This window comes from Sciurus carolinensis, chromosome 3, assembly GCF_902686445.1.
Source record: "Sciurus carolinensis chromosome 3, mSciCar1.2, whole genome shotgun sequence".
Lineage (NCBI taxonomy): Eukaryota > Metazoa > Chordata > Mammalia > Rodentia > Sciuridae > Sciurus > Sciurus carolinensis.
In genome coordinates, this window is record NC_062215.1 from 20,056,809 (window position 1) to 20,080,145 (window position 23,337).

Genomic DNA, 23,337 nt, shown 5'->3' on the forward strand with positions numbered 1-23,337 from the left:
GTTGGGGACGTGCTTTGACGTATCCTCCTCCTCCTTCTTTCCTGTGCGCATGCGCGCGGCGGCGAGAGGCGGCCTTCCCAGCTGATTACGCGTCTGCGCAGTTGGTGTTATTGTGACTGTCGGGCCGCGGCCCCGGATGTTGTGGCTGCCGGGGGGAGATGGCGGAGGCTGAGGGGGTGCCCGAGGCCCCAGGCCCAGCTTCGGGGTCGGCTTTCAGGAGTCGCCGTGCTATGTCGGGCTCCTGGGAGCGCGACCAGCAAGTTGAGGCGGCGCAGCGGGCCCTGGTGAAGATGCTGGGGCCTTACGAGCCTCTGCTGAGCCGGGTGCAGGCAGCTCTGGTGTGGGAGCGGCCAGCCAGGAGCGCCCTGTGGTGCCTGGGGCTGAACGCGACTTTCTGGTGAGAGAACTGGACCCTCAGAAATCCTTCAAGGCGCGAATTCGTCAGGTTTCTCTAGGGCTGTACCTCTCGCCTGCCCTGTTTTCTTCGCTGCAATGGCTCCTTTCTGTACCTGCCTAATTTTGCCTCACTTTCCACTTCATCTCGCCTCCAGGCTTTGGTACCCAGTTCTTCCCAGGACCTTCCAGCTGTCTTCTCTGCTTTATCGGCGCCTGCACACTCGCCCCACACTTCTAGCAGGAGCTTTGGTAACATCTTCAACCGCTCGCAGTGAGCGAGGGCGCTTCTTGTTAGCCAGGGAACGCTGTTTCTCTTTAACCTCTCTTCTGTTGCCTGCTCAAGCTTGGTTTGAAAATTCTCTCCAGAGATTTTAGTAGTTATTATGGGAATAGAAGCTTAAGGTGTTACCCATAGGTGTGATAAGAAAGCAAGCTTGAGCGGTTGCCATGAATTAGCATGTTAGATATGCTCTCACCAGTGAAGAAAGTTGGTGAAGGCTAAGCATCAGTGTGAGCCCCCAGAAAATTATAAGCTCTTTAAGTAACAGTTGTGGAATAGTGATTGTGAGATTTCAACCGTTTTAAAAGCACTCATGATTACAACTCCTCCCTGTTCCAAATTATTAGAAAGGCATCCATAGCCATGGTTTATAAGCAAGGAAATTGACGATGTCTGATAGTGTAAGTTTTCCTAAGCTTGACAAGTGGCTCTATAAATATACTTTTAAGTATCTGTATGTGTCATGCCCTGGAAAGTTGGCATTGCTGCTCCTCTCCTAAGTTGTCATCACTTAAAGTGGACTTAGGTTGTCATAGAATCTAACAAGCACCGTTTGGGTTCATTATTAATTAGAGAAGTGTTATTGATCTTACTCCAAGGGAACTGACATTTAGGGGGAACTTCTACAGGACTGAATGAAATAAAACTATCCTGTATACCTCCAAACAACAAAGTATGTTTTTAAAAATGCTTTTTTGCCAAAATTGCTATCTTCTTAAAATTATTGGTTTTGAAATCAAAACATTCTCATCTGAAAAAGTTTTCTGTGAGCAGGAACAGAATAAATAGTTCCAATTTCTTTTGAAGACACAGTGTTCAATTACTGTCATTCCCTTCCAGTTTGAAGAGAACCTAGGTTAAAGATATCACAGCAGTCTCTGGCATTTCTTGATAAGAGTCTTTTGTAAACTTGAAGGCAAAATTTTCCTACCACATACCTGACCCATTTTTGGTAATGCTTTTTCCTTGACACCCAGGTACCAAATTTCCTCCCATTGTTCACTGTGAGAACCCTTAACTATCGCCTCTCATTCTAGAGCATGTATCCAAACTTCATTTCTCACAATGGATTTAGTAACCCCTAGGAAGAAAGTTGGTCCTCATTAAACCAGTTTGTAGAATATGGGGTTGAGGTCTGCATATGAGGAGCTACTGTGACCCAGACTCATCTTTAAATGCTACAGTGAGCTTTCATTTGCTGGCCGCTAACAGCATTTACTTAAGTTTACTAATATGCTATGTTTAGAATCTCACTCAGAGCCCCCCTTTTGTACTCTGGGTCTCTTAAAACTTTGTTGATTTGGTCTTTATCTCTGGCATTTCGTGGTAACTTGGCTGCTGTGTATCCATAACAGTTACTCTTGTTATATTCCCATTACACTCTTAAGAAAGTGGGGGAAAGATACAGCAAAATCAGGTGTGACTTGAGACTAAAGGAACAGGTATGGCATTTATAGAGAGGATTCAAGCATATGAAGGGTGCGCAGATGGTGTTAAGGTCCTAGAGACTACTGAAGTAGTCATAGAATTGTTTGGGGAAATGAGTTTCCTTGGAAACTATAGTTTGAGGTTTAAACTGAACATTAGACTTCACCTACCAGTAGTTTCATATTGAATATGAATGCTAACATTTCAGTTAGGAATGTGGAAAAGTGACTATTTAGTTCTCAGATATTTTAAATGTTTAGGGAAGGAAGGAGGATCATTAACTTAGGTCATAAATACTTAAGTTTGTTATGACTAATGGCACACCATTAACAGATATTTTATACATTTTGAGATATTAAGAGATTGGATAGGAGAACAAAAATTTTATCCGAATTCAGGTAGGTAACTCTTAACTTTCAGTGTTCTGTATTCTCAGTCATTTTTCTGTACCTGTGACTATGCCTTCTTGCATCTTAAAAATAAATAGATGAATAAAACAAATTGATGTAGGTAATTTGTCACCATAATATTCTGAGGCTTTCTGTGTTTTTTTTCAGATTCCAGAACTGATATGGTGGCCATATCAGAGATGTTCTATCCTAAATTACTTCTGGTCACTGATTGTTATCTATAGAATAATAATAGAAATGTCAAACCTTTCCTTCTAATAGTTTGTATTTTCATTAGCCTCAGCCCCATCTATATCAAATGAGTGGTTTGAGGGAAAAATATGAATATATCCTGATAGCCTCAAAAAAAGAACAGGTTTAGTAACTTTTTGATTCGCCCCTTAGGAGATAAAGGGGTTGGTAAATAAGTCCTGGAAATGTGCAGCAACTTCAAATCCCTCCTCCCACTTCCACAAAGACAGCATGGTTCAAGGAGGGCTGGATGACTGCAGACTTCCTTCCCAGTTTTTAACATTTCTATGAGTCTCGGTAGCCTTTGAATTAGGGAGAAGCAAGCTGTTTCCCTTTTGGGATCTGCTTTTAGTCTTTAGCCTAAGACAACCATATATACTTGGGGGTCATTATGGAATCTTATTGTTTTCACAAATGGAAAATAAGTAAAAGATGTTTGCCTTCTCCCCAAAATAATAAAAAAAATTTAAAATGACCTGAGAAATGATTAAGAGTATAAAGCAATTCTAATTTAAAAGATTAGAATTTGAGGGCTGGGGATATAACCCAGTTGATAGAGTTCTTACCTCACATGCACAAGGCCCTGAGTTCAATCCCCAGCACCACACACACACACACACACACACACACACAAAGTTAGAATTTGAACTAAAAATAATAGGAACAGGAAATGGAAGGGAGGACCCATTTCAGTAGAAACATTTGTTATGTAGGGGAAAAAATAATATCTAAGCCAGGTGTGGTGGCTGAGGCAGGAGGATTGAAGTTTGAAGCTAGATTGGGTAATTTGCCTTCTCCCAAAATAAATTTAAAAATTTAAAACGATCTGAGAAATGATTAAGAGTATAAAGCAATTCTGATTTAAAGGTTAGTTAACCATGTGTGAAGTTCTTGAGTTGTAGCCCCAGTACCGTGGAAATGAATTCACTTTTCATGGGTCATGGTGGCACACACCTGTAATCCCATCTGTTTCCAGCTACGTGGGAGACTGAAGCAGGAGGGTCTTAAATTCCAGGCCAGCTTCCACAACTTTAGCAAGATTCTGTCTCAAAGTAAAGGGCTGGCGATGTAGCTCAGTGGCAGAGCACTTTCCTAGTATATCTAAGGTCCTGGGTTCTATCCTCAGTATTGCAAACAAAACAAAAACAACAACAACCACCAAAAACCTATTGAACTTTATAGGAAATCAGTGTTTCTGGTGATATTCTTTGGAGGGAGGTTCTTGCTGCTTTTTGGTAGCCAAGATTCCCAAGAATGTTTTGGTTAACATTTCCTTTCTTCATTCGCTTTTTATCTATCCAAATTGTAAGGTTGAGTGCATTCTCTCCATTAGCATAAGGGTAGGACATTAACAGATAGTTGATATCCTTTCTGTTTTTGTGCAAACAACAACTACTACCATTAGATAACATAGATTAGGTCATTTTTTTTCCTTTTATTTATCAATGACTGGCTCATTAACCGACAGTCACAAGTGCTGTACAATAATGGGCTTACTGTCTCTATAGGATGGGTGCTTTGTTCTGAAGTGCCACTTGAGACAAGCTTACTATATAATAGCAAACCTAGAAATAGTGTCTTCTTTGATTAAAAATAGTTGAATAGTCATTGTTTTTTTTTATTATTAACAAACTCTAACTTAACCTGTACTAATAATGAGGATCTATAGTTAACTATTAAACTTATTTTTAGAATTTCTTATGATCTTTCTGTAGACCATAGCTGTTCTGGCATTTTATTTAGACTGACAATTTAATTGGATTACCCTGACAAAATGAAGGTACACTCTACAAAAGGAAAAACTGTGAATATGTAAAGTTTCATTTCATAGAAATTTAAAAATTCAAATATAGTGACAGTTACTAATTTCTGCTTATTAAATTTTAAAAGATGATAATATTTAATTCTGGGGAATACAAGAAAAAACAGACATATGACTGATAGCAACATAAATTGGAAAGCTCTTCTAGAAAATTGTTTGGCAACATGTATTAAGATATTTTAAATGTTCATACCTTTTCTAAAGGGGAGGGAAATAGGAAGTGATTGCTAATGGGCATGGATTTCTTTTGGGGTGAGGAAAATGCTCTAAAATTGGATAATGGTAATAGTTGCTCAGCTTTGTGAATATACTAAAAACCATTAAATCAGACAACTTGAGTGAGTGAGTTTTATGGTATGCAAACTACACCTCAATAAAGCTGTTGGAAAAAAAAAAGTTAATGGGTGTGAGGCCAGCCTGGGTGACTTAGTGAGACTGTCTCAAAATTAAAAATAAATAAGCTGGGCTTGGTGGCATACACCTGTAATCCCAGTGGGCTTGGGAGAGTGCGGCAGGAGGATCACCAATTCAAAGCTAGCCTCAGCAATTTAGCAAGGCCCTGAACAACTCAGTGAGACCCTGTATTTAAATAAAATACAAAAAGGGCTGGGGATGTGGCTCGGTGGTTAAGCACACCTGGGTTCGATCCCTGGTACCTTCCCCTGCACCACCCCCACCGCCCTCCAATAATAATAATAATTAAAAAAAAAAAAAAAGGGTTGATTGTGTAGCTCAGTGGTAAAACTCTAGGCCCATTCGCCTATTTGGGGAGGGGGAAGTTTATGCCTTTTGACTTAGTATTCTACTTAAAGTAGTTAATCATAGGTAAGGGCAAAGATTTATGTTTAGTGTTCTATGGTTTCATTTTTCTTTATTACGTCGAAAGTAGGGAATACTTTGATTACGGAAAGGAGATCTCCCCGCCATGTGCTAGGGTGGGGATTGAACCCAGGGCCTTGCACATATGAGGCAAGTGCTTTACTGAGCTACATCCCCAGCCCCTCAGTTCTTTATATATATATATATATATATATATATATATATATATATATATATATATATATGTATATGTGTGTGTGTGTGTGTGTGTGTGTATATATATATATATATATATATATATGGAGAGAGAGAGAGAGAGAGAGAGAGAGAGAGGGTCTTGCTCAGTTGCCTAGGTTGGCCTAAAACTTAAAATCCTCCTACCTCAGTTTCCCAGTTGCTGGGATTACAAGTGTCCAGACACCATGTCTGGCTAATTCAGGAACATTTTAGAGAACTAATGGTATATATGTATAATGCAATCATTTTTTAAAGTTTTTGATATTTTTCTGGTGATCTAGAAAACCACATCTAGGTACTTTATTTTTGGTAGTGCTGGGGGTGGAATCCAAGGCACGTCTGTGTGCCATTAAGTGAAAAAGAAGGTTGTTAAACCAGAAACGTCATGTACTTTCACAGTTTCTTTCTTTTTTTTTTTTGCACCTGGGATTGAACTCAGGGGCTCTTAATTCCCAAGCCACATCCCCAGGCCTTTTTCTATTTTATTTAGAGACAGGGTCTCACTGAGTTGCTTAGGGTCTTGCTAAATTGCCGAGGCTGGCTTTGAACTTTCAATTCTCCTGTCTCAGCCTCCGGAGCCTCTGGAATTACAGGTGTATGACACCATGCCCAGCTTAATTCACAGTATTTTTTTTAATTTAAAAATTTTTTTTGGTTCTAGATGGACACAACTTCTTCATTTTGTGTAGTGCTGAGGATCGAACCCAGTGCCTCATGTATGTGAGGCAAGCTCTCTACCATTGAACCACAACCCCAGCCCAATTCACAGTATTTTTATGGGTGAATTTTTTTAAAGAATAATCTTCACATTTTAGGGAATGTGTGGATGACATATCATTTTGTAAACTTTTTTTTTTTGGCATGACTGGGAATTGAACCCAGGGCTTCCCACACACTGGGCAAGCATTCTGCCACTGAGCTACATCCATAGTCCTTTTTTTTTTATAAATTAATTTTGAGATAGTATCTTGCTAACCTGCCCAGGCTGACCTTGAACTCGTGATCCTCTTGTGTCAATCTCCCAAGTAGCTGGGATTATAGGCTTGTGTCATTGCATCCAGCTTTAAAACTTTTATTATGAATAATTTTAAACATATGTATAAGTAGACAGAATAATATATACCACCATGTACCCAGCTTTAATTCTTTTCAATTCATGGCCAGTTTTGTATATACTATGATGATTTTCTTCCTTTTTTTTTTTTTTTTTTTTTTGTACTAGTGTTTGATCCTGGGGTACCTTTCCATTGAGTTACATCTCCAGCCCTTTTATTTTGAGATAGGGTCTTCCTAAGTTGCTTGGGATCTCGATAAGATGCTGAGGCTGGTCCTGAACCTTGTGATCCTTCTGGTTTCAGCCTCCTGAATTGCTGGGTTTATAGGAATATACCTCCACACTTGGATCCTTCTCATTGTTTTGAGGCAAATCCTGAATGTTATGTAATTTAATCTTTAGGTATTTCAGTATGTCTGAAAAATAGACTTTAAAAATACCACAACTGTTATCACATGTAAAAAGTTAATGATTCCAGTCAGTGTTCAAAAGACCAATTTTCTCAAATAAATGGTACTCTGGGTTTAAAAAAAACAACACAACTCTTTGGGTAAGAGTCATTTGAGTCCACGTACTGTGACTAGTCTGTTTTGTTGAAGAAGTCTTTTGTCCTACAAAGTGTCCTAGAGACTGGATTTTGCTGACTGCATCCCTGTGGCCCCTGTGTTCTGTATTTCCTGTAAACTGGTAGTTGGATCTAGAGGCTTGATCAGATTCAAGTTTACATTTGGGGGGGGGGGGTGTTAGGGCAAAAAAAAAAAAAAAAAAGCCTTTTTTTGGCAAGATTATTTTTCATAGATAGGGATGTACTGATTTCATTTTTATTTTTTAAGATTACATTACAGTTTCTAAACTTTCCTCAATAAACGTGCTATCTTTAGAAATAAAAAATAAATACCATTAAGAAAAAAATAGATGATGAGCCCACAATGAGTAGAAGTAGTAATGGGCTATGGCAGTCCCCAACTGAATAATTTACACGTGAATATCCAGCTTTGGCTATATTTACATTGTTTTTGCTAAGTTGGAAAGTTCTCATGCTGATTAAAGTTGCTGAAAAGTGTTTTGCATGTTGTCTTATCATACTTCTGCACTGTTATATCTGCTTGTGAATGATTGGCCTGCAAAAATCAACATTGCAGGACTAAACTAACAGAGGAATCCTCCCTTCTTTTTTCTACTTCAGTCACTCTCCCCCGCCCCGCAGCCCTGGGGATTGACTCTAGGGCCTCACATATGCTAGGCAAGTGTTCTACCACTGAGCTATGTCCCCAGCCCTTTTGCCTTCCTTCTTTTCATCCCTTATACTTTACCTGTTTGAATCTCATAAGTACCATATCTTCAGTTATGTCTTCCCCTTACACATAGTTGCAGAATTGGTTGTTTTGTTTTTTTACTACTGACCTTCTAGGTTGCTTCTATAAAATTACAAGCATAATGTGACCTCATTATAGCCCAAACCTGAGGTATAAGCAATCTGAGATTAATATTCTCTTTATATTTAGGAATTTTGCATTTAGGGCTGGAAAGAACAAAAGAACACACACTTGTCCACAGGCCCCTGAGAGAATATCAATTATCTAGTTACCTTGGAAGGATCAAGTCTAGTTCTTTAAAATGATCTTTTTATTGAATTTTGATCTGTTTAAAAGAAACTATATTCCTAAGGAATATTATTTTATACCACACAGAAAAACTCTCCTTCCTCTTAAGTTCCTACAGAGGTTTGTTCAAGAAAAGGATATATCTAGGCTTAAAATTTGATGTTATGGACCAGGATTAATTTTGTTCAGGAAAATGCTCAAATTTTTAGCATACATGACCCAGAAAATACACCCTTCATGAAATTGGCTGTCATCTGCAGGATAAAATCCTAGTACCCTTTGTTATACAAGGCCCTTCATGATCTGACTCCTGCCTCTCTCCTCATTCTGATCCCTGTCCTTTGTTCTTTGTTTTTGTTCAATCAAACTACTGGTAATTCCTTAAATACATTTTGCTAGCTCAGTCTTCTCCCATTCTGAATGTCCTTTCTTTCCCACGTCATTTTGCCCTGTTTTCTTACCAATCATCTTTTAAATCCCAGCTTAGAAACCAGGATGCAATGGTGTATACCTGTGATCCCATCAACTTGGGAGGCTGAGGAAGAAGGATCGAAAGTTCAAAGCCAGCCTTAGCAACTTAGTGAGACCACAAGTAACTTAGCAAGACCCTGTCTCAAAATAAGAAATAAGAAGGGTTTGGGTATTTGCATACCATGAACAGAATACTAATTTCAAACAATAGCAGTAAACATTATTATGGATTTTAATTAAGTAAGTAATTTTGTGCAGTATATATTTGACAATAATGGACTATTCTTTTTTTTATAAAGTTAATAATTTAGACTATACTACTGATTAAACTGGAGTTAGCAGTGCCTTTTTAGTTAAAATTGTTCTGCCTGTGAGTCTCGAGTCACCAGTTCCATTTACTGTTTCTCATGTGTGAGGACTCAGCACCATATAGTCAACCAGAAATTGGTGCCATTTGTCAAAAGTGATGTTAAACAGCAATCCTGAGGTTACTGTGCATGTCTTCACTCCCTCCTTCTGCTGACTGCCTTGATGCACAATAGACATAATAACATAAAAGAATAATGTGAAAGATTATTCTCCTTTATAATCTTTCTGCTGATTTTCTAAAGGGAAATTTATAATGGCTTCATTTTATAATGACTTCCAGATCTACTTAACATTTTTTAGAGACCTCAGTTCATATGCTATAGATAATAAAGGTTTGGCTCATGTTTAGATCATGTACTTTCTCTGTTTGATACTTAGAAATACTTCCAGTGCTTTTGTACTTAGATATGTCCTGCAGAGACACATGCACCAGTCTTCAGGAGGATGTGCTAGAATCCTGATCTTCCCTTATGCAGTGTCTATTCATTTGAGATACATAAGGCCCACAGAGATCCATAAATGATCAGTGATCCTGGTGAAAATAACTGTAATCCACCAGACTTGAGATTAGGCAGGATGGATATGAGTTCAGAGTTTCTCATGGAGATTCTACTAACTTAGTAAAATGAGGCCAGAGTGAAGACCATATGAGACAGTGAGTGGGAAGATTTTTGACAAAGTACTAAGGGCTCAATACAAATTTGTTACTTATAAACTTCTTTTAGTTTTGAATATTTCCTTGTAAACATGTTGTTATGTTGTAAATGTGTTAATTGTAACAAAGCACATTAAAAATTACTATTAAATTGAAATAGACTTTTTATAACAACAACAACAAAAAAGGGTTGGGGATGTGGCTCAGTAGTTAAGCACTCCTGGATTCAGTCTCCAGTCCCCGCCTGAAAAAAAAATCCTAGTTTAGATATTGGTTCTTATTACCTTGTTGTATTTATACTGTAACTACATGCAAATATACTTTGAAAGTAAGGTTCAAGTTTAACTTTTCTGTGAATGGACTGCTTACCACAAGGCCTTGGCAAATAGCACTCAATACATGTTCAGTTAAGTTGAAACATAGTTTATGTGAATAGAAAGTGGGGGCTATTACTGGCTACTAAAAGAGTTCAGGTTTTTGGGCACAGTGGCCCACATCTGTAATCCCAGTAACTCAGGAGTCTGAGGCCAACTTCAGCAATTTAGAAAGACCCTTAGTAATTTAGAGAGAACCTTTCTTAAAAATTAAAATAAATAAATAAAAAGGACTGGGGATGCAGCTCAGTGGCAAAGTGCCCCTGGGTTCAATCCAAAGGATATAGTGCCACTCTTAGAGGCACATTAATATTGTTGTTATCTTTGGAAAACCACCCTCTTTGGAAAGTTTAGCATCCTTTCCTTACTCCACTGTCTGTTTGTGTTAGTAATCATACTCAGGGAAGAAGAGATTGCAGACAGTCTGGATTACCTCCCTAGAGAACTCCTTCAGGTACTCTGGAGAAAACAGTGGGTGCACCACATATTGTTGCTGGGATGAAAAAGAGGAGCAGCACTGAAAAAAACACTAGAGCAAGAAATTCTAGAGCCTTTATCCTTGGCCTTGTTAAATTTGCTTATTGGTTGAGATGGTGCACTGGCTTTGGAGAGAAGAGTAATGGCTTGGGGCAATTCTAGAGGCTTGTTTTTGCTAAGCTGCTTTCATTCTTTAATCTCATATATAATTACAGTATCCTTTAAGTAGTGGGGTGGAAAAAATTTGAATAGGGTTGTCATGAGTGACTGAATTCCTGATTCTCCTTATTTCTTTTCTTCCCTCATTTTAAAAATAATTTTTATTTTTTATTTTTTTATTTTTTGTACTAAGGATTGAACCCAGGGACTCTTAACCACTGAGCTAAGTTCCTAACCCTTTTTATTTTTTATTTTGAGACAGGGCCTCACTAAATTGCAAGTTGCTGAGTTTAGCCTTGAACTTGCCATCCTCTTGCCTTAGCCTCCTGAATTGCTGGTGTTACAGGTGTGCACCACCATGCCTGGCTTAAATGCTATTTTTAAAGATTATACAACTAACATGCATTTGTGTTTATGAAAAAGAAAGCACAAGTGTCTAGAGAAAAAATTTAAAGTTCCTCTGCCAATCCCTGTATATTCTTGTGTATTCATATATTCACTCAACTTGTAATCCCAGCAACTAAGGAGGCTGAGACAGGAGGATTGCAAGTTCAAGGCCAACCTCAGCAACTTAGCAAGACCATGACTCAAAAAATAAAAATTGGGGATGTAATTATGCTAAAGTGCCCCTGGGTTCAAGCCTTAGTACCAAAACAACAACAACAACAAAATGGATTATTTGATTTAGTCTTCTCCCTTTAGAGAAGAAAATTATATCTGTCCATAGGTAAAACAGCTGAAGTCCAGAACATTTAAATGAATTACCCAAGGTGTATAACTAGTTAGTGTCAGAACAGCAACAACAACAATAGAAACCAAGTAGAATTCAAGTTTGTTTGCTACAAATCCTGTAGTTCATGTGTTTTATTTTCTGAAATTAGCTTAATTAGTTAATGATCTCCTGTTTTTCCTTCTCTGTAGGTTCTTTGCACTGACATCCCTTCGCCTTGTATTTTTACTTGCATTTGGCTTGATGATCATTGTCTGTATTGATCAATGGAAGAACAAAATCTGGCCTGAGATAAAAGGTGAGTTTGGTAACATATAGAATAATGTCAACTGGAAATGGCCTTTTCTCTGATTTTTGCCTCTACTTTTGGGGTTTTTTGGGGGGCATGTGGAGCTGAGGACCATTTTTTGAGTTCTGAATTATTGCTTTAGGAGACACTTGAAAGGCATGTTCCCCGTCTGTGGTTCCTTAAAGCTGAGTTCTGCTTTTGCTATTGTTATTAAGTTCAGGAAATCTGTATCTACCACCTGAGATATTCTTACCTACATAATTGGCCTGAGGAATAAGTAGTCTTTAAGATTTTTAAAAATAAATCTCCTTACTGAATATACATTTTTACTGAGGCAGCATCAATTTATCCCTCAAGATTTCTTTTGAATTACTTATTTGCAAGGCATTAAGATAGGAATTATGACTTACCGAAAGTACCCTAAGATTTGTTTTTCCAATAATTACACATAAACGTTAAATTACAGTTATAGAATAATATCAAAGATGTCACAGTGCAGTCTGTGATTGATATATTGATGTATTTTTGCCTTGATCAAGCCTTGAGTGAAGAAAAACATTGGGCCAGTTGGAGAGAAAAGTGTGTTTCTAGACAGTCCAATAGCTTGGTTACAGGAGACCACAAGCTAGCCAGGCAAGGTGGCACGTGCCTATAATCCCAGCAATTTGGGAAGCTGAGATAGTAGGATGGCAAATTAGAGGCCAGCCTCTGCAACTGTCTCAAAATAAAAAATAAAAAGGGCTAGGGATGCTGGGGTTGTAACACAGTGGTAGAGCACTTGCCTAGCATGTGTGAGGCATTGGGTTCGATTCTCAGCATCACCTATAAAGAAATAAAGGTCCACCAAAAGCTAAATCAATTTTTTTAAAAAAGGGTAGAGATAAGTCTTAGTGGTAAAGCACCCCTGGATTCAGTCCCAGTACCAGGGGACAAGGGTTGGGGAGTTGGGGAAAAGCACCAAAACCCAAAACAAAACCACAAGCTACAAAGTATGTCCTGAGAGCAGAGAATTGAGCATTTTGGCCAGAATGAACAATGTATTAAAGGGAGTGCTAGGAGATAAAATTAAAAGTATCCTGGAATTAGATTAGATTTTTGTGTGTGGGGGGGGGGGGGCATACTGAGAATTGAACCCACTGAAATACACCCCAGCCCTTTTTATTTTACTTTGAGACAGGGTCTCACTAAGTTTCCCAGGCTGACCTTGAACTTGCAATCCTCCTGCCTCAACCTCCCTAGTTTCTGGAAATACAGACTTGTGCCACCACCACACCTGGCTCCCCAGCCTTTTTTTTTTTTTTTTCTTTTTTTTGGGGGGTGGGAATTGTGCCGGGGATTGAACCCAGGGGTGCTTTATCACTGAGCTACATCCCCAGTCCTTTTTATCTTTTATTTTGAGATAGGATCTTGCTAAGTTGTTGAGTTTCTTGCTAATTTGTTGACGCTGGCTTCAAACTTGTGTTTCTTTTGCCTCGGCCTCCCAAGTTGATAGAATTACAAGCTTGTACCACTGCACCCAGCTCCCAGTCCTTTGTAAAAGATCTTTCATTTTGGGCTAAATTGCCCAGGCTGCTCTTGAACTTTAATTCTCCTCAGGAGGCCTCAGCCTCCTGAATAACTGGGAGTTCAGGTGTACACCACCACGTCCAGTTTAGGGTTAGATTTTATAAGGCTTGAAAGTTAGTCTAGAAGTTTAGATTTTATCCTACAGGTAGTGAGTGGTCATTGAAGATTTTTTAAATTACAACTATATACTCGGATGATAGTAAAGATTAATTTGATAACATTTTATGGAAAGAGATAAAAGGAGAAGACCTGTTAGGAGACTATAGCAGTGTCTTTATGGGAAATAGTGAGAAAGACATCCATAAAAACAAATGGTGAATGGTTTAGAGAGCTGTAAAGAAGGAAGATACATCAAGACTAATAAGTAGTTGGAAATGGGTTAAAAGAGTAAGTGATTAGCTGGGCATGGTGACGCATGCCTGTAATCCCAATGGCTTGGGAGGCTGAGGCCGGATTGCAAGTTTAAGACCAGACTCAGCAGTTTATTAGTGAGGCTCTAAGCAACTTAGCTGAGACCCTGTCTCAAAAAAATAAAAAGTGCTGGGGATATGACTCAGTGACTCCAAAAAGAAAATAGTAAGTGATAAAAACCAATTTTGGTGCCAGACATGGTGGCATACTCCTGTAATCCCAGCAATTTGGGAGGCTCAGGCAGGAGGATAGCAAGTTCAAGGCCACCCTCTGCAACTTAGACTCTGTCTCAAAATGTAGAAAAAGGCCTAGGCATGTAGCACAGAGGTAGAATGCTCCTGGCTTTAGTTCCTATACCACCACAACAATAGCAACAACAAAAATCCAACTTTGGCATTTTAAAGGTAGAAGAGTAGGAGAATGACATACATTTGCAGGTATTACCAAAGCAGGCAGGGAAGTTGGTACAGGTAGAAGTGTGAATGAAGAAAATTGATAGTTTCCCCCCCCCACTTAGCAAAGTTTATTGAAAAGAAAAAAGGGAAGGAAAATATCCCCAAGGGAGACAGTGGGTCCTCTTAGGGAGGAGAGTGACTCGATGTAGGTTTTGGACATGTTAATGTTGAAGTGTTGGCAGGATATTCAAACTAAGTTATATAGCTTTTAAACACATTCCCATCCTGTTTTATAGAGGCTTCAAGGAATCATGTAGTTCATGTGCTTATCTCATGGCTGGTGAACGTCAAAAGACTTTATATCATTCAGAGTAAATAATGGGTCTCTCTTTGAAGAGAGTAGGTAGATTTCTAGGGTTGGAGTAGTTACATCATGCCTCTGTAACCAGGCATACACTGATGTATATGAGCAACCCAGACTCATTCAAGAGATGGGATGAACCATTTTTCTTATATAGGTAATTATAAAGGGGCTGTAGTGGTCCATTTGGACAATACTTCCTTCCTCCCCACAAAATGAGCAGGCATAAGCCTTATTTCCTTGTTTGAATAGCACAGCAGTTACCCCCTGTCCCACACTTGTCCCACAGCTCCCTAACTCTGGCAATATAACATGGTGTCTCCTTTTTATTGGCTATTACTGATTTTCTTTTCCCTGAACCTATTAAAACTTGAGCTGTCAGACCAACAGCCTAACATTTTCTTGTTTAGTTTTCCCTACCAACTAATGCTGGTGTTTGTTTTAATATTGTAGTGCCAAGACCCGACGCATTAGACAATGAGAGGTATGGAACACTAATTAAATCCCTTTTTGTTGCTCTGATTGATTCTCTTGTAATATTCTGGTTACATGTTCTTAACCTCATGTTCTGGACACACAATGTAAACTGAGAAACCTAGTCTTTTTCAAATAATCATTTTAACAAATCCTAAAGTTTAGACAGCAACATGTTGAGATGGCCAGTGTTTGCTGATCTTCATAAGAGAAGTTTCTGGAAAAAGCAGCATTACAGAGCCCCATAACCTGACATGCCAGGGAAGTAGCTGCATTATGCAGCCCCAGTGTGAAAAATTAAAGGCAACTAACATCATTTGTCTCCTGGCTTTTATACCAGGTCTTTTCGTGTTTTCTGTGACCTCTGGCTATTTAAAGTTCCTGGTCAGAAAACACAAGGGTTCCTGGCATCAGCAAGCCAATGCCAAAGATTCCTCTTGTGTCTTACAGCTCCTGCTTCATTTCTCAGTTCATCCATCTCATATGTTTTGTCCAAGGAATTTTCTCTGCTATGGTTTATTTTGGTTTTGCTTTATTTTCTGGGGGCACATCCACCATTGCCCTCCTCCTATTAGCAGTGGTGTCAGTCAGACTGTGCTTTACTTGTATCTTTGGATTGCAATCATAGTAAATTGCAATAATCTGAGTGCGGGGGGCTGGGGAGTGTTTCTAAGCACAAAGGGCCTTGGAGTTGGTGGCAGGTTTACACATGTGGATTGGGCTGCTTGCTCACAGGGTGGAGTTGTCAGAACAAGTTTGCCCTCCTAGTCCCTAAATTCAAGTTTCAACCTGATGAGTCAAGAAGAAAGTCATGCTTCACCTCCAATGCTCCTGGGACTAGCCACTCCCCATCCCTTGTTTAAACCCAGAAGCACTGCCTGCATAGCAAGATGGGGGGACCTTTAACACCCTCCTTTCACAGCTCCCCCTTCTCTCTCCCTTAGCTGGGGCTTTGTGCACCCTCGGTTACTCAGCGTGCCCGAGCTCTGCCACCATGTAGCTGAAGTCTGGGTTAGTGGGACCATTTTCATAAGGAATCTTTTGCTTTTCAAAAAGCAAAACCCAGGCAAGGTAAGATTCTTCCCTTTTTCACTTTCATCTGTAGCTTGTATATCTTCATTCAAGAAAGAAAAGACTGCTGTGTTTGTAGAAACAGAGGGAAGTTGTAGGATGGGACTTCTGACTGACATTAGGACTAAGGCAAGAGATTGATAACTTGGTTGGTGTGCTTGTTACCTAGAGTAGGCCATTTTCTTTTCTTTTTCTTTTTCTTTTTTTTTTTTTTTTTTTTTTTTTTTGTGGTGCTGGGGATCAAACCTCAGGCCTCATGCATGCTAGGCAAGCACTTTACCACTGAGCTACACCTGTATTCCCTATACAGTAAGCCATCTTCTTGCCCTAAGACAGGAAAGAAAGCTTGCTTCTGTGCATTCTTGTGTCATACTAAACATGTGGTAGGTTGTTGTTGGTTTTTTTTTTTTTAATTGTCTTCTGTTTTGTTATTTTGACTTTAAAATCCCACCACCAGCACTTGCTTTGTGAGAGAATGTTTGGCTAAGTCCTATTCAAACCAGTTTCCCGGCATGAAAGGTATTGCCATATGGGGTTAGCCAAGTAAAAGGAGTTTGAATAGAAGGAAATATCCTTCTTTTCCTTCTGAACAAAATTACCATTGGATGCAAGAGTAGCTACATCTTTTATTCTGACATATCTATGCTTGGCTCTAGATCATAAAGAATCTTCAGTCACATCTCCTCTGTAATTTCCCATCCACACCCCAGTTCCATGTCATATGGCAGAAACTTAATATTGTTTCTTGACTCTCCCAGTTCTGCTTGCTGAGCTGTGGGATACTGACCTTTTTGGCTGTCTTGGGTCGCTACATCCCTGGGCTTTTGCTGTCCTACTTGATGCGTAAGTATGGTGTATAACCCCCCCCCCCCCCTTATGAGCAGTACCTTGCTTTCACGACCCACAGCTTACTCTGGATTGAGGGAGAGAACTGTCTTATATTTTGGTTTTTCAGGAAATGACTTTTCCATATTTATATGACCTGTTTAGTGTCATGAAAATGTCTTTTCACCTGTAGTAGGCTCTCCACATATAAAGTCTATTCCATTTCTTTTCTTTGTGGTGCTGAGGATCAAACTCAGGGCCTCACACATGCTAGTAGGTGTTCCACCACAGAGCTATAGTCCTAGCTCATGTCCATTCCTTACTAAGTCAGTTTTAGAAATTGATGAGGGTGTATTGGGTATGATGACTTACTCCTGTAATCTCACTCAGGAGGCTGAGGCAGGAATGTTGCAAGTTCAAGGCCAGCCTGGGCAATTTAGCAAGACCCTGTCTCAAAATAAAAATAAAAAGCAAGACTCTGGGCTGGGACTGTAACTCAGTGGTAGAGTGCTTGCCTCCCATGTGCAAGGCACTGGGTTTGATCCTCAGGACCACATAAAAATAAAATAAAATAAAAAGATATTGTGTCCATCTACAACTAAAAAATATTAAAAAAAAAAAAAAAAAAAAAAGCAAGGCTCTACCATTGTAGCTCAGTGGTAGAGTACTCTTGGGTTCAGCCCCCAGTAGTAGAAAAAAAAGATGAGGGTCCACTAACATATATGAATATATTATATACCCTACTATAAATGATTGCCTATCCCTATAAAGGAGGGAATTTATAGAACATAATTCTTAAAGAGTTCCTTTATTAGATTCTACTTACCCTGGAGCATTGTTTTCCTCCTTAGAGTACATTTTATTTTTATCAATTTAGTTACCTCCTCTTGGCATGTATTCTGCTTGGAACTGAAAGAACAGTAGTTCCCGCTGTGGTTGTTATACATTAGAATCACATGATTGGTTGCATCGTTTCTGAGGAATTGTTACCATTTGGCCTTGTTTATGGCTCAGTGATACCCTTATGCAAGTGACCATACTGCCAGGTTCTGTCCTTGGTCTGTCAGCAAGTTACTGTGCTGTGCAGAGCTCTACTAGGCCCTGTGGGTGGCTACAGAAGTCTTTGCCCTCAAAACCCCCAGGGGAGACTGGAGAAGTTGACCAGCAGAATTAAGCACAGCTGTTCCACACTTAATGTTCAAGCCCTAAGGCCATAGGAGACATAATAACAGGAGAGTTAGAATTGCTTCTTGCAACCCTTTCTCCATTTTGCTACTGTTCCCACTCCTACTCTCAGTTGTCACTGTCATGATGTGGCCCCTTGCTGTGTACCACCGACTGTGGGATCGAGCCTATGTGCGTCTGAAGCCAGCTCTGCAGCGGCTGGATTTCAGTGTCCGTGGCTACATGATGTCCAAGCAGAGAGACAGACAATGTAAGTGTCATGGGGAGGTCTCTTTCCACTTGGGCAGTTTGAGGAAGAGAATGAAAAGTCCATAGATCTGACATACAGGGTAGGTCCTTAAAAGTGGGGGAAGTTGGGGTTGACTGGTGGGGGTGGAGAAGGTAAATAAAAGCAATATGCTATTCCAGGGTAACCTATGCAGGTTTGCCAGTTTTCCTCATTTGGTGTCCCAGACTCACCTATTTAATCTGAGAAAAAAAATCTCCCAAGTTGAATGAAGGAAAATTGAAGATGTCCCTAATATTATCTGCCATTTATAAAGCACTTTCCATGTGTTCAAACACTACTCATGGCTCTTCATACATCATTGTATTTAACCTTTACAACATTGAGAAGTGGGTAGTTTTATTCGCTTCTAGTTGAGAAAATTGAGGCCCACAGTAAATGTCAGTACAGGTCTTTCCAACTCAACCTGGCCTCTTTTCACTACCAAAAGCTGCCTTCCAAATGAGATTAAAAACTGCCTCCGTAGAGGCCAGAAGCATACCAGCTTGAGATCCATCCAAAACATGAGTGGTAGTAGAGCAAACTTTTCCTTCTCTTTGGTCTTGTCAGGTTGAATGTTTTATTAAGCCTTGGCCTTCATAGAAACCTACATGTTGTCATAAAGACCCAGCATATCCTGGGCCAGCCAACTGAATGGTATCAGCCTTCAAAAGCATAATTTAACCAAAGTGGGCATCTCCTTTTGCCCTCTGTTATAGTGTCCACTTACTAACCTTAACACTGAGTCTGCCCTAGCTGATCCCGAGAGGTGTTAACCAGCCTGATAGTTGATCATCTGACTATAATAGAAACATGAGGGTTGGTAGAAGGAAGGATGTTAGAAGAGAGATGTTCTCTCCTGTGTTTTGAACTTATCTTGCCACTTAGGCTCAGCAACCTCACCCTCATGTATTGTTACATAGGCATAGGGTCATATTCAGAGGGTCTCTTTTATGTTCTGATTTTATGCCTTTGAAGTCCAAAGAGGGTTTTCTCGCCCTTGAGAGAAGGCATCAAGGCCTCTGCTCTTTCCACATAGTGCGTCGCAGAGCTCTATACCCAGAACGTACCATGGACAACCATAGTGACAGTGAAGAGGAGCTTGCTGCCTTCTGTCCTCAGGTATCTTGAATGTGGGAACTACTCCACTGGCCAGTTTTATTTAGGTTCCCTTTTATACATCCAGCAGCTCACATTTAGGCAGTAACCAGAGTTCAAGACCCTAGAATCCCCTTGCTTCTGATATCAGTGACAAGGGAGGGAAACAAATATTACACTGGGATTTTGTATCCAGATTTCAACTTGAGCCTGATGACCAGCACACCCCCTCCCACATCTCCTTTACCCTATCATCACAGAGAATTTCTGGAGCTGGTATGATCATTTTTTAAACACCTAGCCCACCTTTAGGTTCTGGCAGAGTGTCTCCTCCTGGTTACCTGTGAAAAGTAATCTCGTGATCAGTTACATTTTGTGTGTGTGTGTGTGTGTGTGTGTGTGTGTGTATGTGTGGTCAGTTACTTCTTAAGAATAAGTAACGAATCGGTTCTTCCCAAAATTGCTTTTCTTTCTATGCATAAGAGATTGACAAATAAGAGCATTTTCTTTGGGCGTGAATAACCTAAAAGGGGTCAAGATTTTGAGTAAAGTCCCCATCTCTTCCTGGTTACACTGATGACCTTGGGGGTAGTCTCTGAGTTAGTAGAGCTATAACTAGGAAATGCTTCTGATTCTAATGGCATCATCTCTTCAGATTTGTTGGTCTTTTCTTTTTCTAAGCTGGATGATTCTGCCGTTGCCAGAGAATTGGCTATCACTGACTCAGAGCACTCAGATGCTGAGGTCTCCTGTACAGACAATGGCACATTTAATCTTTCCAGGGGCCAAACACCTCTAACAGAAGGTTCTGAAGGTGAGGGGAACCTCTGACCTGAGTTGATGGTGACTCTGACTGTTGCTTCTCAGCTTCCCTGGACAGAGGGGATACTGGCATTCCCTTGTCTCCTGGCAGAGCAGCCTAAGGGGTGTGGCTGCAGCCAGGATGGCACTGCTTCTATCATTGAAGCCCTCAGTCCCTTAGTAGCCTCAGCCTCTAGCTTCATGGGCACTGTAGAGGAAGAGAGGGGGTAATTCTATGGCCAGCAGTGATCATAACCATTTATGAGTAGAGAAGAGCTAACTAGTCCCATGGGTTTTGCTTCATTATGAGAAATCCAGGGTGAGAAAAATATGGTTATGTGGGGTTAACATTTTGTGAGTCTGGAGCACTGGCGGACCAGGTAGCTGCCATGTCTAATATACCCTGTATTCTCTCAGACCTAGATGGTCATAGTGATCCAGAGGAATCCTTCGCCAGAGACCTTCCAGACTTCCCTTCCATTAACGTGGATCCTGCTGGCCTGGATGATGAGGATGATACCAGCATTGGAATGCCCAGCTTGATGTACCGTTCTGCACCAGGAGCTGAGGATCCCCAGGTTCCCCCTGCCAGCCGGGATGAGGCTGTACTGCCAGAGCTCCTGCTTGGTGCCCTGCCTGTAGGATCCAACCTCACCAGCAACCTTGCCAGTCTGGTCTCCCAGGGTATGATCCAGCTGGCCATGTCAGGAGCCTCCCAATCAGGCCCTTCTGGCCCACCTGCCCGGAGAGCAACAAGAGGATTCCTTAGAGCTCCTAGTTCAGACCTGGACACTGATGCTGAGGGAGATGACTTTGAACTTCTGGACCAGTCAGAGCTGAATCAGCTGGACCCTGCCAGTTCCAGGAGCCAATGAGGATACAGACTCCTTTTAGGGGTCACTGTGGTTTAGGTTTTTTTTTTTTTTTTTCTCTCCATCCTACTTAGGGTGATGGGGCAGGGGAAGAACCCAGGTCCCATCTCCGGAATTATATTTGTATGCTGGGTGGCCTGACTGATGCTCAAAGGCCTGTTTAGAGAGGATACTCATTCCCCCACTGCCAGCGAGACACCCATTTCTGTGCTTAGGCATTGAACTAAGAGTGCTCTCCCAAAGGAGGGTTCTGTCCATCAGGATGGTACTTTGGGGAACAAAGTAGTCAGGGATATTGATTCCTCTTTGAGACGTGCTGCTGTTTGCTTTTAGGTCTGGGTGCTCAGGGGCCCTCAGTGATAGAAGAGTCCCCTTCTTTCCTTCCCTCGCCTCCCTAAAGCCCCCAAAAGTCAGGCAGCAGCTGGAAGAGTTAAATTGTCATCTTCTGTTAGACCATGCTTTGATTTGTTTTTTCAAAGCACACTTGTTCTTTGGTTCTGCAAAGCAGGCCTGCTCCCTCTCCCTTTAGCTTGTCCTCATTTCTTGAGGGCTGACTCCAGTATTCCAAAATAATGCTTGTGAAATTTAAGAAATGTGAACATAATGTAGGGATGGGAGTCTTCTACATTACCTTGGGGCCAATAGGGGTCAGCTGGCTGAGAGGGTTAGTGAGTGCCTCTGTGTCTTGAGGTCTCACTGAATCTTCTGAAGCTGTGTGGTGTCTTTGGTGCTGCTAACCCCTGGCTCTATTTGGCCAACAGTCTGAGCAGTGAGCAAAGCAATACCATACCCATTTCTATGTTCTGTTCCTTCCTCTGCTTCTCCTCTGGAGAAGCAATAATTCCATGGAGGATGGCAAAGTAGCACTTTACAAATGGCTCTGTGGCATTCATCCTAGGAGCCATCAGCTCTTGCACCAGCTCCCTTACTGCTTTTATTTTCAGTTGCTTCCCAACTCGGCAGGGCTTCCTTTAAGGATGAACCCAGTTAGCAAGAATTATGTCTGTGCAGCAGACACCCCTCTAAGGGTATCTGTTCTACAACCCCTAGTAAAATGTGAGACAAAAACCCAAAATAATTGGTTCTAAACCTGTGCCAGCCTATTCCCTCTCTGCCTCCTAATCAGAGCTCAAGCCAACTCTTCTATCCTCTTTCCCTCTTGTATTAATCCTTTGCCAATCCTCAGGGACCACTCCCCCGACACCCCCATTCTTGGGTGAGGATGTTGAACAGAGCCCATTTTCACATGCTGCAGGTGGGGGTGTACTAACATGTTTGCTCTTGGTTGATGGACAAAGTACAGAGGCCAGGGAGTGAAAATAGTTAACAGTGTAAAAAGGGGAAGAGCTAGGTACCTGTGTCATAGTCACTTATGTGTGAAGGTTAGGGGTAATGGCATCTCCTCACTTTAGGTTCTCAAACAATTTGGATGACATCTCTCTTTTCAGAGTCCAGATGTCTTACAGGTGAGCTCTGATGTGGAAAAAATGGGAGGTGTAGGAAAGGAGTGGGATTTTGTGTGTTTGCATGAATGTGTGTAGCTTCAGGCCTTGGGAGTTGACAAGAGGGAGGGAAGGAAGAAGAGCAAAACATTTGGAAGGTCTTTTACTGGGGGATCCTGCTCTGAATCTCCTTAATCCTCCACTGTGAATTGGGGGTGGGTGGGTGCTGGGGAATAAATCTTGTATGAGAACAATCTGATATTGAATGGTGTCCTTCCTTGATAGGTCTACTCTTGCCAATCTGAGTTTTGATTAATTTGAGATGACAGCCTCCAAAGAGGAAGCCCAGGTGTGAGGAACCCACCCACCCATCCTTATTTTTCCTTTGTGATGGCCAGAACAATCACCACAGAACAGGCCACTTCCTCTCCTGGTAGAGGGCCCAGACATGACTATAACTGGCTTCTTGGCTGGTATTCAATCAGCGGTTCCATCATTTCTAATACTTAATTTTTGTCCCCTAAACATACAGAGATAAGCACACGTTTTAAATAAAGGCTAATAATGTTTTAGGTAGCTGAAGACTGAAAAGTAGTATCGTGTGCCTTTAGAATCCTGGAGCTGCAGGGGCAGCTGTTCTTTGGGCTTCGACTGACCTCAGAAACTAGAAAGACTTATTTCAGGCTGTCCTGCTGGCCACTGTGGTTGGGAGTGGAAAGCACCTACCAGGTGTTGCTGTGAGACAGCCTGGGCTAACACTTTTCTA

General features: G+C 40.8%; 1 protein-coding gene across 1 annotated transcript; it reads left to right on the forward strand.

Annotated features, from left to right (window-relative positions):
* The first annotated feature begins 86 nt into the window (after window positions 1–86).
* On the forward strand, window positions 87–22,780 carry Retreg3 (reticulophagy regulator family member 3). The gene is made up of 9 exons (XM_047546979.1): window positions 87–397; window positions 11,708–11,814; window positions 14,992–15,022; window positions 15,957–16,083; window positions 16,842–16,926; window positions 18,206–18,343; window positions 19,398–19,480; window positions 20,138–20,270; window positions 20,675–22,780. Exons 1-9 carry the CDS (start codon window positions 159–161, stop codon window positions 21,130–21,132), a joined length of 1,401 nt encoding a protein of 466 aa, XP_047402935.1. The 5' UTR covers window positions 87–158; the 3' UTR covers window positions 21,133–22,780.
* The last annotated feature ends 557 nt before the right edge of the window (window positions 22,781–23,337 follow it).

Coding starts and splice junctions, on each gene's coding strand:
- Retreg3 (XM_047546979.1), top strand. CDS start 159: ATGGCGGAGGCTGAGGGGGTGCCCGAGGCCCCAGGCCCAGCTTCGGGG. Junction 11,815..14,991: donor AATCTGGCCTGAGATAAAAG/GTGAGTTTGGTA, acceptor TTAATATTGTAG/TGCCAAGACCCGACGCATTA. Junction 18,344..19,397: donor CAAGCAGAGAGACAGACAAT/GTAAGTGTCATG, acceptor CTTTCCACATAG/TGCGTCGCAGAGCTCTATAC.